Here is an 18,197-nt window from a genome sequence, read left to right on the forward strand (position 1 = left end):
ACCCTCTTACAGAAGGCTAGCCCCTACAGGGCTGTGCCTGTAAAATATGACCATTTATATGATGCTTGGCAGAGGACAGACCCTTTGAGAAGAACACGGCACGAAAACTGCATGAATAAAGGACTCCCTCACACTGTCTTCACTTACAGCCCAAAATATGTAATAGTAATACAACGCTTCGGTCACACTGACATTCATCAGGTATTTCTCAGAAACCGAGATGAAGGTCTGTGCGACCGAAAGGTTGTATTCTCATTAAATACATTTTGTCTGTAAGTGAAGACAGTGTGACTTTGACTGCCTGCTCCTACTCAACTGTCCTTCATTCATTCAATCAATCATTCAAACCTTTATTTATTAGACATTGAAAGACATTGAGGTTGCCCTCATTTGCAGTGTCGTCAAGATACATCACAGTACAATTTCATATTCACATCAATATTCACATCAATGATAAAACAGAACAAGACAGAAACTTACCCCCATCTTAAACACACGTTTAAAAGCAGTAGCAGACATTTGTGGGTAGGTCTGCAATCAAAGATTTAAATCAACCGTATGTTATGGGAGAACAGATCTTTAATTTAAGTTGTAGGTCATTCCAAGTGGTTGGGGCACTAAAACCAAAGGCTGTTTTTTCCCATTTCAGTCTTTACTTTGTGGACCTTTTAGTGTGAGCCAGTCATTGGAGCGTGTCCTATATGTTATAGGATTCCGTTCCAGCAGTGATTTAATATACAGTGGTAAAGTCCCAATCAACTGCCTTAAAAAATAAACAGCTACCAGTGTTTGTTTCGCTTGTCAGTCAAGGAAGGCCAACCTTGAAGTGGGTGTGCAGAAGGACCTTTTTTTTAAACTAACAACACAGCCAGCCTGATCTCACACAATTTAGTATACATTGCACGGACCTAGTGCACGTCATTCCGTGAATAGTCGCCTAGAAAACCCGAAAATCTGTGCATATGTACGGCGAGTCCCACGGTGGGCGTAACCGGTTGCAACGCGGAAGCAGAGCAGTCCCCACAACAAAATGTACGATTCTGTGCCTATCGGTACATAACTCAAACGGCGCCGAGCAGGCTCAAGCGATCGTCGCAACGTTCGGGACGGCAACTCGCTCGCTTTGGCTCGCTCTGTGGTCCCTCACGTGGCTCCAGATCGCTTGAGACCGAAATGGTTTAGTCACAATGGGGGAGATGCGAGGCGGCAATGCACGGATTTTCGGGTTTTCCAGTTGTCTATGCACGGTAGGCCTGTCCCCGACTAAGGATTTGTTTAGTCGACTCTAATTGGCGACTAATTGCCAATAGTCGACTGACAGTCGACTAATGAAAAAAAAAAAATACATTTTATTTCAAAGGGCCAAGTCTACACAGTTTGTTTTGTCTCCAGCAGAGTTTCTAGTGTCTCTATCTCTCTCTGGAAGAGGTTGCACATGAACTCTGCAGCCGCACTGAGGCGCTCCAACACAAACAATACCAATACAAAGACGAGGAATAAGAAGAATAAAGTGGAAGTTGCGTGTGGTTGCAGGTGTAGACTTGGCCAAAAAACAATTTAAAACATTTTTGGCCCTTAAAAAAAACCCCCGCGACTAACCAGTCGACTAGTCGACTTAGTCGAGGTCAGGCCTAATGCACGGAATGACCACTCCGTGCAATGTATACTAAGTCGTGTGAGATCGGGTTGACACAGCACAGAAAACATGGTGGGTTCACCTTTGATCTGCATGAGCATGAGGGTCTTGTATGGCACGGCACTGTTGTTGGACATCTGATCGGAGATGTTGATGCTGCGCAGGCTCACACTGCTGAAGTTCTCTTTGCTGGCCAGGCCTGCCAGAGCCGCCTCCGAGTACTCTGACGTCTTGGTCACTGTATTTACAGCAGCACAGACACACACAGGACACACGTTTGATGACAGCCTGCATAGCTACCGTATATGTATATATATGCTTGTCATAGCGTGTATGCATGCAGAATCATGCCTGCTGTAACTGCAAAAAATACCCCACTTCTTTAGCAGGTGAAAACTCGGTACCAGGGGGGTCCCCAGCAAAATTTGTTAATAAAGCGTCACAATCATTTTAACCCCTTTATCCATATTTTATACTTTGGTTAAATTATGAAAATAATGTGCAAATCTTTGAATATATACATTTTTTAAAGCGAACATTTGTAACTCAAATCTTTGCTTCTGGGGGTCCCTGGAACAAAATATTTTGAGATGGAGGTCCGTGGCTAAATGCATAGCATTTTGGGGGTCCTTGACATGAAAAAGTTTGAGAACCACTGCTTTAATAGAACAGGGTTTAAGGCAGGGACGGACAACGCTTCGACGTTAGTTACAACTTCATCAGGTCATGGTGTGAAGATAACGAAACTAACGAAACGTTGTCGTTCTTGCCTTGCAAGAAGAAAAAGGCTCTGATTGTCCGAGTTGCTCCAGTGCCTTCTTTTGACCTGCTATGTGTGTCTCGCTCCTGAGATGCACTGGACCTGATTTTGGCTTGAGGCGCGGTGGAACCTCACTTTATACCCTACTTCTTTCTTCTTACTGCTAGTGTACCGTACATACATACAGTGGTGGGAAGTAACAAACTACATTTACTCAAGTTCTGTACTTAAGTACAATTTTGAGGTACTTTTACTTTAGTATTTCCCATTTTCAATATTTGTATTTCTACTCCACTGCATCTCAGAGGCGAATATTATACTTTTACTACAATTATTTGACAACTTTAGTTACTAGTTAATAGATTTTGATTATTATTACAAAACATACATTAACCACTTCAGCTCTGTATACATTTCGGGCCATTTAAAAATATCCGATCTACAAGCTCACAATGCGTCGCGATTGTGAACTTGTAGATCGGCTATTTTCAAAAGATTTGTATACATTCTTACATTTGAAAACTTGTGAAATGGGACATTTCTGCGTAATGAGAACTTTTACTTTTAGTACTTTAAGTATCTTTTGATGCCAATACTTTTGTAGTTTTACTCATTTCTACATTGCAGTATTGATACTTTTACTAAAGTAAAACATTTGAGTTACTTTTCCCACCACTGCGGATATATACATATTCAGAGAACAGGGGAAACTGTCTGCTTTTACTTGGTAGACCTCTCTCTCTCTCTCTCTCTCTCTCTCTCTCTCTCTCTCTCTCTCTCTCTCTCTCTCTCCTCTCTCTCTCTCTCTCTCTCTCTCTCTCTCTCTCTCTCTCTCTCCTCTCTCTCTCTCTCTCTCTCTCTCTCTCTCTCTCTCTCTCTCTCTCTCTCTCTCTCTCTCCTCTCTCTCTCTCTCTCTCTCTCTCTCTCTCTGCCATCCTTCCGATGCTCAGTCTCCACTCACTCTTCTCGGCCTTGATCCTCTTGCTCTCCAGCTGCGCCACGTTGAGCCTCTGTTCCATGTACTCGTGCCTGATGTCCTGCCTGGCCGCCAGCATCTTCACCGGGTTCCTGGAAGACTGGACGTTCCTGGAGGGACGCACCGACCGCTTGTGCTGCACCATGGCCGAGGTCAGCTGGATGGATGGGGTGCAGGACGGTGACATGTTAGGAGAAGACGCTCATTATGGATGCGTGTGATTCAAAGATTACTCAAGATTGAACGTTTTGAACAAGCCATCGTCTTACTTAGGACCCTGAGAACCGAATATGGCGTCAAAGTCTTCGTCGATCTCGATCCTGGTGGGCATCCGCGGGAAGTCGGCCACGCGTCTGTAGAACTTAGAAAATATCTCGTCGTCCAGCTTCATCACTTCCTTCACCGCCTTTTCTGTTACGGTCAGGGTCGTCTCCTGCAGAACAGCAACTACAGAAACACAATGGGGAAAGGTGTGGCACTAATGCATATATATATGTACAGTAGGGTTTGCATTCTACAGGGTAGCCTACAGTAACCTCTATAGACAGCGTATTCAGAATCTGTAGACAAGGAAGTGTTCTGGTTTCCGTTTGTAGTCCGAGTAGGCGAGTGCTATTGACCAATCACAATTGAGAGAGCTTTGGTGACGTGAGGTTAGCATCCAGGCAAACTGTGTGGAGGGCAAAATAGGCCGTACACGTCGTCTCTCATCTCCATTCTCACGTGTCAAGTTGCCAATCGAACTGTAAACAATGACCGACGCGCGGTAGAGGAAATGTGTTTGTTTTAATTGTCCCCTGCACCATGAGGCTAAATGATAGTCAGACGATAGCTGAGGGATTCCGAGTTTGCCAGTAGCCTAAATGCTGCTAGCGCAAAAACCCAATCAGATGCGAGAGTTGCTGGCTCAAATTCCCAGAAGCTGCCAAAATGGGTAAATCCCTCTGTTGTCCAAATGGCCCTAGTGCAAGGCACTTAACCTCTCCTGGCCATCTCCCCCTTTTGAAAGATACATGGGACTGCTGTACTGCACAGTATATTGTAACTGATAATGGAAGCACTTACCTTTGCTATTCAGACGGCCCAGAAAGATCTCCAACTTGTCAAGCTTCTTGTCTGACTCCATCTCTGGTTTGGCTTCAATTTCTATGAGTGAAAAACACCAGTGTAAGCATTCTTAGAGGGTGATGTTGCTAGGTTTTCAATGTAATAGGTCCTGGGACCCAAGGGTGGTCTTTTAGATGGGTCCCAGGGACAATTTATGAGTCCCCCAAACGGGACGGTTTTGTCACCGGGGGGGGGGGGGGGTTCAGTGCGGACCCGTTCGGTGCCCCCCGGGACGGTTTTGTCAAGGGGGGGTGGTCAGCGCGGGATGTTTTCTGTTGCCCTCAAAATCTTTTTTGGTGCCATTTTACACCACTAACATTAATCTTTTATTTTTATCGTTTATTTTTAATTCACGTTTGTTATTTTCAAATGTGTTACCCATAGAATCAGGTCTGCTGGCGTCACGGCATCTGCGCCACGTTTCAACTGCACGGACGGCCCTTGTTGTGTGTCACACGCAAACGCGTTACCTAAAGGATTCGGTCGGAGCAGTGAGCATGCGCAAAATGGCGGCTCCCGTGGATTATTATTGTTATTTGTATAGTCTTTCTAAGACGATTTCTACGTGGATTTTATTGTTTATAAAGTAGGATAAAGTAGGACGTGGCCATGCAAAATGGTGGTGTCCCGTGGATTTGTAAAATATTCGCGGTAAAAAAAAGAAAATACGCGCATGGACGCCACAAGGACGCCACAACGGTGTCATGAATGCGTCCTTTCTCAATATTGTGCATCAGCGACGCAGGACGCAGGCCTATGAGCATCTCTGGTAAATGACAGAAATACTGTACGATAACAATGAGAACTGTCCCCTCTTGGGCCAATTATGGTTACATCACATAACAGGGGTATTGCACAATGGGTGGGGCGTGTATTCCCGACTTGCATCGCTCACGACCCCAAGCAGGGGCCTAATATGCATAATACAGATATAGACGAACAATTATCTCGATGAAAATAATTTTCCCAAACTTGCTCTAGTCTTCTTTAATAAACACGTATGTCTACAATAAATGGGAATAGTCACGACTTTATTTTTGTTTGCATGTGACAAATAACTAGCCTGACGTTGCCAGTTTTTGTGCTGGCAGTCTGGTCAGGTTACCAGGCTAGGAAATAGCATGGAAGTAACAACTTGTCAGTTTTTCAGTTTTCACTGACTGATTAGGTCCATAAGAATTGAATCCTGTGACGTCAGTCATCTGCTGCTGTATGTCGGTCATCTACTTATCTATGAAGTATGACAGTCCTTCGTGGCCATGATGACACAGGCCTTATGAACGCGTCTCACCTTCTGGTGGTTTGTTGACGGCAGGTGTGATGCTCTTGAGTTTGGTGCAGACCGGTGACAAGATGGGGCTGATTACTGAGGAGGAGGCAGCCAGGCCTAAGGACAAAGAAACATTTTTAAAATATTAATGTTGCAATATCTTCACAGCCCCCCCTCGGGCCATGCTCAGGTTGTGTGATCTCTCCACTGATCTCTGAATGTTTGGATGCTCTTTTCTCAGTTGTGGTATTTTCAAGCTCCAGCAACTCAGCTAAGCCTAAAATCAGGTGAGCGGTGTGTTTTACCGGGACTCCCTCTTTCTTTGGTGTTTCGCCCCTGGTTCATATGCCTCCACCGGGTGGTTCCCAACTTTTTTGGGTCGTGACCTAAAAGAGAAATTTGATGTCTTCCTAGGACCCAAACTAGTGAAAATAGCCCGAAAATCAACAAGCCCGTAGATTTTCTATTTTCACCAATTCTAAAAAAATATATATATATATTTTTTAATGGAATTTAGATTCTTTTTTAAAATAATTGTGAGAAAAAATAAGAAGTAAAAAAAAGGGATGTTTACTCGCGACCCATAAAATGGATCCGCGACCCACAAATGGGTCTGCGAACCACTGATTGGGAACCACTCCCTTAACCTAACCTCAAAACCACCAAAAGAGAGAGTCCGGTGTTTTACCCTTTCTAAAGATGGACAACTAGTCATTGGGATTCACTGATCCATGCACAGACCTTTCTTGACCATGCGTGCAGCCACGGTGTACTGACTGGAATCGTTGGCCACGCCCTTCCCCTTGGACTTCCAGTCATCCTCACGAGTGGAGATCATCATTTTTCTCTCCTCGATGGACACATGGGCCTCAATCTCGTCTCCCGTCTTCTGTACAGACACACAGACGCACAGACAGACACACATAATGTGAGACTGACAGTGCAAGATAAATCAAGTGCAGAGGGAAATCACTTGGGAGACAGGAAAAGTGCTCTTTCTTGCCAGGTAAACACAATTAATCAGTCAATATGCCAAGTCAGATCCATTAGAACAGTTGGAAAGCAAAATATGCATAACAAATCTAAAGGAATACATTGTCAATAGATTGACTTCTAAAAGTATTTGGATAGCAGTACTCTTTGTGTGTCTAAAAGTTCACATACTTAAAGGGATAGTTCACCCCCAAAAAAATAAGTTTTATATCAATTAATCACCCCATGGAGACTTTTATTTTTTTTATTTTTTGTCGCATTCCTAAGCCAATAATTTGATGACCGGCAGCGGTTCCGGTAGGAGACACAAAGAGTCTCCTTTGTGTCTCCTTCCGGAACCGCTGCCTACCGGTCCGCTGGTCATCAAATTATTGGCTTAAGAATGCGACTAGAAAAACTAAAAGATATCCATAAATTCAAGTCTCCATGGGGTGACTAATTGATAGGAAAAAAAGATTTTTTTGGGTGAACTATTCCTTTAAATTACATTCATTCAAGTATGAGGTTTAAAGTTAAGTGAGACTGAACTTTAGCATAGAGATGGTACCAAACCAGGTAGAAATCGTTAGAATCCAGTGCCTGCTGCCTAGTCAACCATGAAGGGTGCATGTTCTTACCGATGAACATTAAACATTCATATTGAAAACTGCATAAGTGCACACTGCTTTACTGTGCCAGTTAACTAATACCACCACCCGTTAATGTAGTGAGAAAACTGAACCAAACGAGACATACTGTACAGTTCACTACATTAAAGGTGGCGTAAGTGATATATTATATATTATATATATTCCCATAGTAATAAACGCTATAGAGTTCAGTAACAGGGGTATCCCCGTCCAGTGTTAATTTTAACAGCAAATTTTGATTTAGTCTAAAGGTCCTTACACACCGGGGCGAATTCTTCATGCGAATAAATACGCTTTTTTTTTAAAACCTTATAAAGTTAATGCAAGCGTCCACATCAGTTTCGCGAAGCGAAAAAGCGTCTTTTAATTATTCGGAACGAGTCCGAATTTTGCGTATATTCGCATATTCGCCGGTGTGTAAGGACCTTTAGTCTTAGTCTTTTGAATAACACACCATTTAGTTTTAGTCCTATTTTAGTCTTCTGAAAATTGTTTAGTCTAGTCGACTAAATATCAGAACCTTAAGTCTTTTAGTCTTTTAGTCTTAGTCTTAGTCGCCAAAATTAACACTGTCCCCGTCTCACCAGCTCTTTAGTAACATTTTATATAGCTTACACCACCTCAATTATTATTCATTATTTCATATAATTTTTGCAGCACTTTGCAACATTGTTAAGACAAAGTAAATATACCAGTGGAGTTCTTAAGTGCAATACACACTCCTTCAGTCGTTCGAAAGTTCGGACGTCTTTCCGAAATTCGGATGGGTGGTGTCAGAACCTTTCCTCAGAACTCGTGCAACCCACCAGATGTCCTGACTCTCCGAACTATAGTTTGGAAAGCCTGTCCGAACCCCAACATCGGAAGGAGTATGTATTGCGCTTTCGTCCATGCAGCCCATTGGAGGAATGGAGGGGGGGGGGGGGGGGCGGGCAGGTGCATGTCCTTACCTGGCTGTGAGGGTCAACATATTGACACTGTTGACCAAGGGAGAGAGGAGGAGAATAGGTGGAAGAGAACACAGGCTCCTGAGGGAGGTAGAGGTGAACGAACGGATGAGAAAGAAAGGATAGGGAAAACAAGGGAAGGTGAGGTGAGGAAAGGTGAAATGGAAGGAAAAGTGATGGGCATGCATGCAAATACATGAAGATGGCTGTTGGGGTGTGAGGGGAGGGGGGGGGGGGGGCATTTGAATCCTGGGAGAGGATTCATCATCATCACTGTTAATTTAATTAATCCTTCACCGCAAAGCGTGACGTCAAAGCAGTCACTGTTCTAGAAAACTGCCTGATTTAATACTCGCCCATGTGTATAAATAGCAGGTCTACAAGCTCACACGCTCAACGCGCTACAACTCCACGTGGTGTGAGCTTGTAGACCAGCTATTTTCGGGGTGTGCAACACAGGTGAGCAGCTAAGTATAAATCACCCTATTAGTCAACACACATGCGGGACGTTATTTCAAACAAAACGTGGGCATTCAGCCATTCAGAGCCCACAGGTCAGAGTGGGGACTACGGATGGAAATTAGCATTCTTGCTAAATCCGGTAAATTGTTATTGTTCATTATCAATATGCGCCGTCTCGTCCAAATAAGACAAATATGGTAAAGTAAAGCAACGCGACACGTGATGCCCGTCTGTGAGTTAAATGGCCATGCATACTGCAGCTGTGTGTTCCTGATCAAAAAGTCTCTGCACCAGTTCCACAAAGAAGCGCTTCCCGTACATTATGTGCAGCGTGCTGACCCTATTGTGCTCTTTATCAAAGACACTTTCTATGGTATGTGCCCAGATTTGGAGGTGACAATCGTCAGTATGACGTCACCGATATGACGGCAGTAATAATAAATGATATAGAATGCACCTTTATTGCGACGTGGCTCTGTAGGAGATTGTTTTTTCATACAACGTAATGTCTCGTTACGGAATCATGCAAAGCAATTAGATGCAGAAGGTCTTCATATTTGGGCAAGAGTGACGTTATCACTCTTGTCATGTCTGACAAGATGGACCCCATCTTGTTTACTTCCTATTTTCTTTCCATTGACGCATGTACTAAGTCAAGCATTGCTTGTGCACGCAGACACGACAGGCTTCGATCAGGCACATCAGATATTAGTACAAACGCACAGTTGACGTCAGAATCAGCAAAGGTGCAGGGAACCAACCAACATCAAACACCACCCACCCCAGAGAGAGGACTGCTACAGAACATCAGCGGCGCACCACAGCAGCACAACCCCACACTGCAAACAGCGTCACACAACACTCAACATACTGTACAAGCTGTGATCGGACAAGATTGGCTGTAAGCCTGGAGGGGTTCATCATCATGCCAAGCTGACTGGTTTGTGTGTCAGAAGCTTACCCACAGCTGCTCCGACACAGCAGAGTACTCCTGAATGACCATCCCTTCTTCCTGATTGGATGAACACAGGGGAAGCAGTAGGTCAGAGAGGAGCTATTGTCCCCCTAATAGGTTTAGACGTGGGACTGCCTGCATTCCCTGCAGGATTACCAGGAGGTACATTTACTCAAGTAATGTACTTGAGTACGAATTCAAGGTACTTTTTACTCCACTGTACTTCCCATTTCTTGATACTTTTATACTTTATACTTCTACTTCCACTACATCTCAGTGGCAAATATTGTACTTTTTACTTACAATAGTCAGCTTTAGTTAGTACTTAGCAGATGTTGATTATTTATACAAAACATACATTAACCGATAAACGATGATGTATTATAGGTTAAGCTACCCAGCAGCAGTATTTAAATTCAACCTCACCTTTTACCAGCTGCGACATTAAAGTGATGAACACATTAACACATTAACTGGTTAGCATCCAATATGATAATAAATATATAATAAATGGACCATTCTGCACAATGACTACTTTTACATTTTGAAGCCAATAATCTTTGTACTTTTATTCAGGCTTGTGGTATTGATATTTGTACTTAAAGTATAACATCTGTGTACTTCAATACAATGGTATTGAATTTAGAAATCCAAAGCCTTGTGTGTATAGTCTACTCTACTTACTGACTAACATCACACACTATCCCCTTGCACTGTATGTTAGGTTCTGTTCATTATTTCAACTGTATGTGTTGTGAAACTCATTTGTAAAACACAGCAGGCCTCAGTGTGGTACAGTACATATATTATACTTGGCGGCGGCTCGCCGTGAATGTGACAAAGACAGTGACAATGACGCCATATGTCCTCGTTAGTGTCAAATGGACTAAACACATTAGTCCTGGACATTAAAATGAAACTCCATCTGCAGTGTCTTGATCTGAGATGATCTTGCAGAGGAAGAGGGGGGGGGGGTTCTCTCAAATGTCCCAGACTCCTAATTCCTTAGAGAGACTCTCCCATATGCTGCATTATTTACACTAGAGAGCCTACAGAATCTGCACCCTGCCCCTTATCTGATATAACAGATGGGTCAAGATTGTGTGTGTGCGTGTGTGTGTGTGTGTGTGTGTGTGTGTGTGTGTGTGTGTGTGTGTGTGTGTGTGTGTGTGTGTGTGTGTGTGTGTGTGTGTGTGTGTGTGTGTGTGTGTGTGTGTGTGTGTATGTGTGTGTGCGTGTGTGTGTGTGGGGGGTCACTTAGCAAAAAGGGCAGGATCATTGGCATGGCGACCCTGCCTAGAGGATCAGAACCTAAACTGTTACATCCTCTCTGTTAATTTGAAGCTTCAATCTGTGACTTTAACGTAAAACCTCTTGTCAACCAACAGTGGTCCTACCCGGTCACAAGATCTAAATGTCTCAATAGAGGAGTAGGGAGGAGACCAAATACAACCATCGTCGTGGTGTTAGTTGTTTTTGTATTAATATTTTATTCACTAATCAAGTTATGAGTTTAAGCTATAACTCTGAGAGTGTAAAAACGTAACATACAGTTAAATGAACACTGCGGGGGTTTACTGTGTACACTGTGGCATGTTGGCTGGTTATACGTTGTGGTAAGGTGACTCGGCCGTAAAGAGCTACGGCCGATGTGAGGAGAAATGTTCTTTTTAAAACATGATATGATGTTATAGATGGAGTGATGTGGTGTGATATGGTATGTGACAACCCCCACCCAAATGCCACCTTTATACAGTATCATAAGCCGAGCCATATGTAGCCTATATATGCAATATATATCTATAGTATTTCAACAAATACCACTTTACATTTGACTAAATATGGATCTCTGGCGAATTTATTCTTCAGCACATCCACACATTTAGCATCAACACATATTTCGGTAACATTTCAACATAATGCACATTAATAACGACATTCATGGTGTTGATAAAGTTTGTACTATCCGCAGTATACTTTTTGTGAAGGTGTGCTTTCCCCAAATGTACAGTACCCACTCGATACTGTATGTTTAACTACATTAAACCACTAGATACTGTATGTCTAACTACATTAAACCACTAGATACTGTATGTTTAACTACATTAAACCTGGAATCCCTACTTTGGCCATATGTCATTATACGCATTTTTTTTTTTTTTAAATAGCAGCTCTACAAGCTGACAACGAGTCACATCGCTATACATTGTGAGCTTGTAGATCTGCTATTTTTGAATAGCCAAAACATAAAATAGGGTTTAACCACCCCAGTATCCCTATTCTGCGGGGTACATTCACCAGAAATAGCAGATCTAAATAACATTGCGAAGCGTTGTGAGCTTGTAGATTGGCTATTTTTGGCCAGGAAATTTGAAGTAGATGGAATAAAAAGCGGATTTAAGTGGTTACGTGGTTAACCCATTCAATCCGGGAACGCATTTGTGTCATTTATTTTTGGCTATCAAAATAGCAGATATACAAGCTCATGAATCGTGAAAATGTTTGCAAATCTTTGAATATATATATTTTTAAAGCGAACATTTGTAACTCAAATCTTTGCTTCTGGGGGGTCCCTGGAACAAGATATTTTACAAATGTTTGCTTTAAAAAATATATATTCAAAGATTTTCACAAATGTTCAAGATTTTTCAGAAACAGCAGATCTACAAGCTCATAGCGTGGCACTCTGTGCCGCGCTATGAGCTTGTATATCTGCTATTTCTGAATAGCCAAAGAAATCTAAAATGACAGAGATGCGTTCCTGGATTGAACGGGTTAAGTGGTGACGTGGTTAACATGTTTTGAACACGACTCTTTGCTGACGACACTGACCTTTTTCTGGTAGTTCTGCTCGGTCTCCCATAGCTGAGCCTGCTGCTCACTGGAGACCACCTTCACCACTTCCTGCTTCTTATTAATCCTGTTCCTCCAGTCCTCCTCGCCGCTCTTCTTTAGCAGCGCCAGTCTGAGGAAGAGGACACAGTCACAGTTACAACGATCACCAACTATTTACTGTACTGCATGCAAAAATATGGCACAACAATGCCAGTGGTGGAAAGTAACTAAGTACATGTACTCAAGTACGGAACTTAAGTAAAATTTTGAGGTACTTTTACTTTCCTGGACTATGTTCTACTCCACTACATCTCAGGGACAAATATTGTGCTTGTACTTATTTAAAAACTTCACTAGTTACTTTGTAGATTTTGATTATTATTACAGAATATACATTAACCACTTCAGCCCTATTTAAACTTTGGCTATTTGAAAATAGCAGATCTACAAGCTCACAACGTGTCGCGATGCGTCGCGTTGTGAGCTTGCAGATCTGCTATTTTCAAAAGATCTTTTATACATTTGAGGCATAATGATAACTTGTGAAATGGGACATTCTGAGTACTTTCACTTTTGGTACTTTAAGTATATTTTGATCCCAATACTTTTGTACCTTTACTGACTTTCGGACTTCTACTTGTAACCCACAACTTTTAACTTTTACTTAAAACATTTGTTTTGCTTTTCCACCACTGCATAGTGCTACAGTACACACTACATGGCAGTGATTCTCAAACTTTTTCATTTCAAGCACCCCCGGTTGGTTTACAATACATTAGGCCCACAGACACGCATAACTCTGAGAGTGTACAAAATGGTTCACATATAAATCTCTATATATTCAATTTTCTGGGAGAAACGAATGCCATCCTGTCTGCTTAACGGTGTGTCCAGTGCGATGGTCTACCTACAATGAAAATGCAGTTTGGATGCTGAATTGCACTGCTACTGTTATAGCTTCTATCAATTTTCCAGGAGCCATCTGAATGAACCAGGCCAGAGATTTATTTTTCCACAGCCTAAAAAAAAACCCTAGCGTGTGTGTGGAGGAAGAAAAAAAAAGACATCAGGGCTCTCAGTGCTACACGACGAGGAGCACTGATAACGGATGGCTTATAGCGCTGGAGGAAAAGTATGTCATCATCGGCGCTACTTCAGCGTGGACAGGGCAGAAATGAGGGCATTAGGCGGAGTAAAGCTCCAGAACCGAGCTAAAATCTCACAGGATTCCTTCCCCCAGTCCACACAGTTCTGTCTCCACCAGCCGGGAGGAGAGGTGCAACGCCTGCTAAAAATAAATACTTTCCTGCTCACCTCCACAAAGGTAAAAAAGAGGGGGGGGGGGGGGGGTTTGACGACAAACCAAAGCATCACGAGGAAGGACACGCACCAGCAGAGAAGTTTGCGTTTGCTATGGCCTGATTTGATCCAAAAATTATATTAGAGTATGCAAATATTTCAAGCAGATCTCATTTTAAGCACATGAACCCTACAGTGGCATCGCTATTCTGGGCGTGTCATAATGGCAGATCTACGACGCGATGCGACACGTTTTGAGCTTGTAGATCAGCTGTTTGTAGCAAAGACATTTGGTATAGAGGGGGGGGGGGGGCGGGGGGCAAGTATCTAGACCCTTGGGGGATCCCGGGCAACATATACTGTAGGTCTATAATTGCACACTTGAATACAAATCTTTGTGACAGGTGTACAGTCCAAGGAATCAAAAACAACCATACAGTCTTCACTTGCTCAATGAATAATACACTCAATAGGCAACTTTCCGTTCAAGGAAACCTTCTTTGTGCATAATTATGCAAATTGCATCCTCTAAAACATAAAACTAACTCTGGATTTGATCATTTCAGATTCAAATTTGTATTGAAATGTGTCGTTAAGTATACTTGATAAGGTTGCTACGTGCTGGCTGAGGGGTTTTAACGTTTATCTAACGTTGTGCAGTTAGATAAGTAGCGAAATAGCCACTACGCGCTGCAATGTGACACGCTGTGAGCTTGTAGATCTGCTATTTTACGCTAATTTGGAACATTTAAACTTGAAACTACCAACTCTTCCAGTTTCAGTCACACATAATATTTCACACGCACTATGACGCTTAAGGACACTTATTGGCCGCCTTTTGGGGTCGAATCGGCCGCCACCGCGTGCGGCCACCATTCGACCAACGCACCTCTCTTTGATGGACATCTGTTTGGCCGACATGCTGTCAGACAGGTGGTCCCCGGACCCAGACGGGGACAGCAGCTCAACGGACTCGATCTGGTCCAGAGGCAGGGACTGGGACTTCACCAGAGGCTGGGGGAAAGACTGGGGCTTGGGCAGGGTCTGCGGAGGCTGGGCCTGGGCCTTCTGGAGGGGCTGCGGGACCGGGCCCTGAGGTTTGGACTGGGTCTGCAGGGGTTGGGTGAGTGTTTTGGGAGGGGTGGTGGTGGTGGTGGGGGGCGGTGGCTGGGATGCGGGGGGCACGTATGGCTGGGGTTGGGGTTGGATGTAAGACTGCGGTTTGGGTTGGGTGGGAGGTGGCTGTTGTTGCTGGGTGTAGGGTTTGGGGAGGGTCTGGGATGGCTGGATGAAGGGCTGCTGCTGCTGCTGGATGCTGGAGGAGTGAGACACGCTCCTGGACGATGCTGTTGCTGTCGTCGTAGCTCTCAACGACACTGACTGATCTGGCAGGTCTAGAAAGGAAACACACACACACACACATACATACGTGCATTATGCATCGACTTACAGGTTGCAACACATGTTACTGTGTAAGTGCACATAACGCCTGAGTTATACTAGAACCGACACCGGCAAGCAACGAAGTGTAAATCAGGATTAAACAGGTGCAACCATGCACACAACATGGTGACACGCTTGCATTGTAAATCCCTTGTGTAATCGATACTCATCTCTCTCTCTCTCTCTCACACACTCACACTCACACACACACACACACACACACACACACACACACACACACACACACACACACACACACACACACACTTGATTCTTTCAAGCATCGAACCACACACAGAGCCTATTCGTAGTATTATTCATCTATTCACACTACATATAGGCGTCAATCACACTATAGTATGATGCACCACACACTAGAGTCTGCACACCAGTCAGTCACACAGTCTCTTGATGCAGGAGTAAATGAAAAGGCCCAGAGGCTGCAGAGTATAGACAAGGATCTCATTGTTGTGTCCTCCCCTGCCCTCTACCTCCTTCATTCACTGAGCTGGACAATTGTTTCTGCACTCTTACTCACAGCGGGTTGCTTTCATGTCCCTGTATGCTTGTATGTATATGTGTGTGTGTGCATCATGCATGAGAAAAGACCACCACCCCTGGATGCAATGTGCATTAGCACGTTAAAACCAGGTCAGCCTTGTTAACGGACTGTAAGCCGGCTATACCCACTGGCATAAAAGACAAAAAACACACACGTATGCAAAGAGAGCCACAGCCCCTAGTTGGTAGAAAATAAATAAATAAATAAAAACATGCATGCCTGCAGACAACTAGAGATGCATGCATGCAGACATGTAGATCAAACCCTGCTGCTGTCTGTTTGCTGACAGCCTGCCTGTCAGGGGACCGGGGGTTCCTCTTTATAGACAAAGGAAGCCACAGGGCAAATACATGGAAAGATATGCTAATTAGATTCAGCACCAGACATATCTCTCTCTCTCTCTCTCTGTGTGTGTGTCCCTCCATGTGTGCACTAACTAAATCACATACATACCCCCGAGTGAGACAAGTGTGTGCGGCAGGCGGAGAGCGAGCGAGTGTGGAAACTCGCTGCATGAGACAATGAGGATAATTGGAATCGCCCCATCGTGACAACGTTTCCTCTCTCCCTCTCTCTCTCTCTCTCTCTCTCCCTTTCCCCTGTCTCCCTTTCCTGTCATTTGCCTTCCTTCATCTCTCCATCTCTATGTAGTCTCATGTTCTCTTCCTGTTCTATGTCCTTTCTCCTCCTGCTCTCCATCTCCCTCCTGTCTCTGTTTTTTCCCGTATACCGGCGGAGCCTCCTTCCTACCTGAGATGGGAGCCCGGCTCCTGCTGCCACCGCTCCGCTCTGTGCGCTGCAGCTCGTGTGCGGCGGAGGAACCGTGCGCCTCCTCTCTCAGGAAGCCTCCCCCTCCTCCTTCTGCCCTCTCCCTCCTCTCCTGGGAGTCGTCTCCCTCAGCGGCGGCTCGCCGGCTGGACAGCGGCTCCGGTAGCTCGCCCCTCCTGGCGGGGGGGTTGTCGGGGAGCGGAGGAGGCTGGGGCTCCGGCGGCACTGATGGGGGCTGCTGCTGCTGCTGCGTCTGCGTCTGTCTCTCCCTGTCCCTGTCGGGGGAGTGCAGACGCCCCTTACCGCCGCCGCTGCCACCTCGGCTCTCCTCTCTGGCTCCTCCCCACTGTCTCCCCCTCCCCACCACCCCCCCCTCCTCCTCCACCACCTCCTCCTCCTCCTGCCTCTCGGTCCGGCCCTCCGCCAGCTGCCGGAGGGAGCGGAAGGCGGAGGTCGCGGCCGGGGGAGGAGGTGGGGCTTTGAGGGGCTCGCGGTGGTCGGAGAGGGGAGGAGGGGAGGTGGTCAGCTCAAGCTCAGGGGGGCTGGGGTCCCCGCTCTGGGTCATGGAGAAGTACCTCAGCCCCCTCTCCTGGTGGCTGCCGGCAGTGCCGGAGGCAGGGGGGGGCTGTTGCTGCTGCTGTTGGGTGGGGCTGTAAGGGACAGAGGTGGACGTCGTCGTCCCCCCCAGGTGGACGCGGTCGCTGTCTCCGCCACCGCCACCGCTACTGGCTGTCGTCATGGTTACCGCGGTGACGGAGGCCTGGGAGGTGACAGCAGCCACGGAGCGGACCAGAGACGCCGACAGAGGCTCCAGTTTGACCCCGTCACCGTTCTGAAGCTGCATGTAGAGGATGTCAGGAACACAGGAAACAGAGTGTCAGACATTTAGGATGGACAGGAGGGACGTTAGGAATGAATACATGGATGAATGGATGCATGTATGCATGGATGGATGCATAGATGGATGGATGGATGCATGGATGGATGCATGGACGCAGTGTTGATTTTGTCAACTAAAACTATGACGAAAAATGTCTGTTGACTACCTTTTCTCACTGAGGAAAACTAAATAAAAACTAAGCTGAGATGACTAAAACTAAGACTAAATATATCGACAATTCCGAAATAAAAACTAGACTAGAAAATGTTAGGGAGGGACTAGTAGAGAAGAGATCCAGTAGAACTAAAAGTCATTTTATGTTGGGTGTTGCGCTCTGAAAATAGCCGATCTACAAGCTCAAAACGCGTCGAGCTTCGACGCGTTTTGAGCTTGTAGATCTGCTATTTTCAGCATGCAACCAAGTGAAAAAATCGGGCATTACGACGCCATCAAGGCACCGCCAAAATACATTTTAGTCAACTAAATCAACTGTAGATTTAGTCGTCTATAATCTTATGATATTTAGTCGACTAAAACTAGAGAAAAACTAAAACATTTCAGTTGACTAAAATATGACAAAAACTAAATTTTATTCAAAAGACTATGACTAAAATGTGCAGTCAAAATCAACACTGCATGGACGGACAGATGTATAGATGGATGGATGGATGGATG

The 18,197-nt window shown here is 44.8% G+C and overlaps 1 protein-coding gene across 1 annotated transcript in view; it reads right to left on the reverse strand.

Moving 5' to 3' along the window:
* LOC308094422 (supervillin-like) overlaps window positions 1–18,197 on the reverse strand; it is a 67,074-nt gene that overhangs the window by 20,500 nt on the left and 28,377 nt on the right. Inside the window, exons 15-25 of the mRNA XM_080441067.1 lie at window positions 16,625–17,480; window positions 14,759–15,263; window positions 12,568–12,700; window positions 9,742–9,792; window positions 8,322–8,399; window positions 6,491–6,638; window positions 5,771–5,866; window positions 4,438–4,518; window positions 3,641–3,819; window positions 3,358–3,529; window positions 1,719–1,874 (exon numbers count right to left, since the gene is read on the reverse strand). Of these exons, the coding sequence (XP_080297193.1) occupies window positions 1,719–1,874; window positions 3,358–3,529; window positions 3,641–3,819; window positions 4,438–4,518; window positions 5,771–5,866; window positions 6,491–6,638; window positions 8,322–8,399; window positions 9,742–9,792; window positions 12,568–12,700; window positions 14,759–15,263; window positions 16,625–17,480 (2,455 nt within the window). The remainder of the gene's footprint in view (window positions 1–1,718; window positions 1,875–3,357; window positions 3,530–3,640; window positions 3,820–4,437; window positions 4,519–5,770; window positions 5,867–6,490; window positions 6,639–8,321; window positions 8,400–9,741; window positions 9,793–12,567; window positions 12,701–14,758; window positions 15,264–16,624; window positions 17,481–18,197) is intronic.

This window comes from Gymnoscopelus braueri (assembly GCF_963280865.1).
Source record: "Gymnoscopelus braueri genome assembly, chromosome: 10".
Classification (NCBI taxonomy): domain Eukaryota; kingdom Metazoa; phylum Chordata; class Actinopteri; order Myctophiformes; family Myctophidae; genus Gymnoscopelus; species Gymnoscopelus braueri.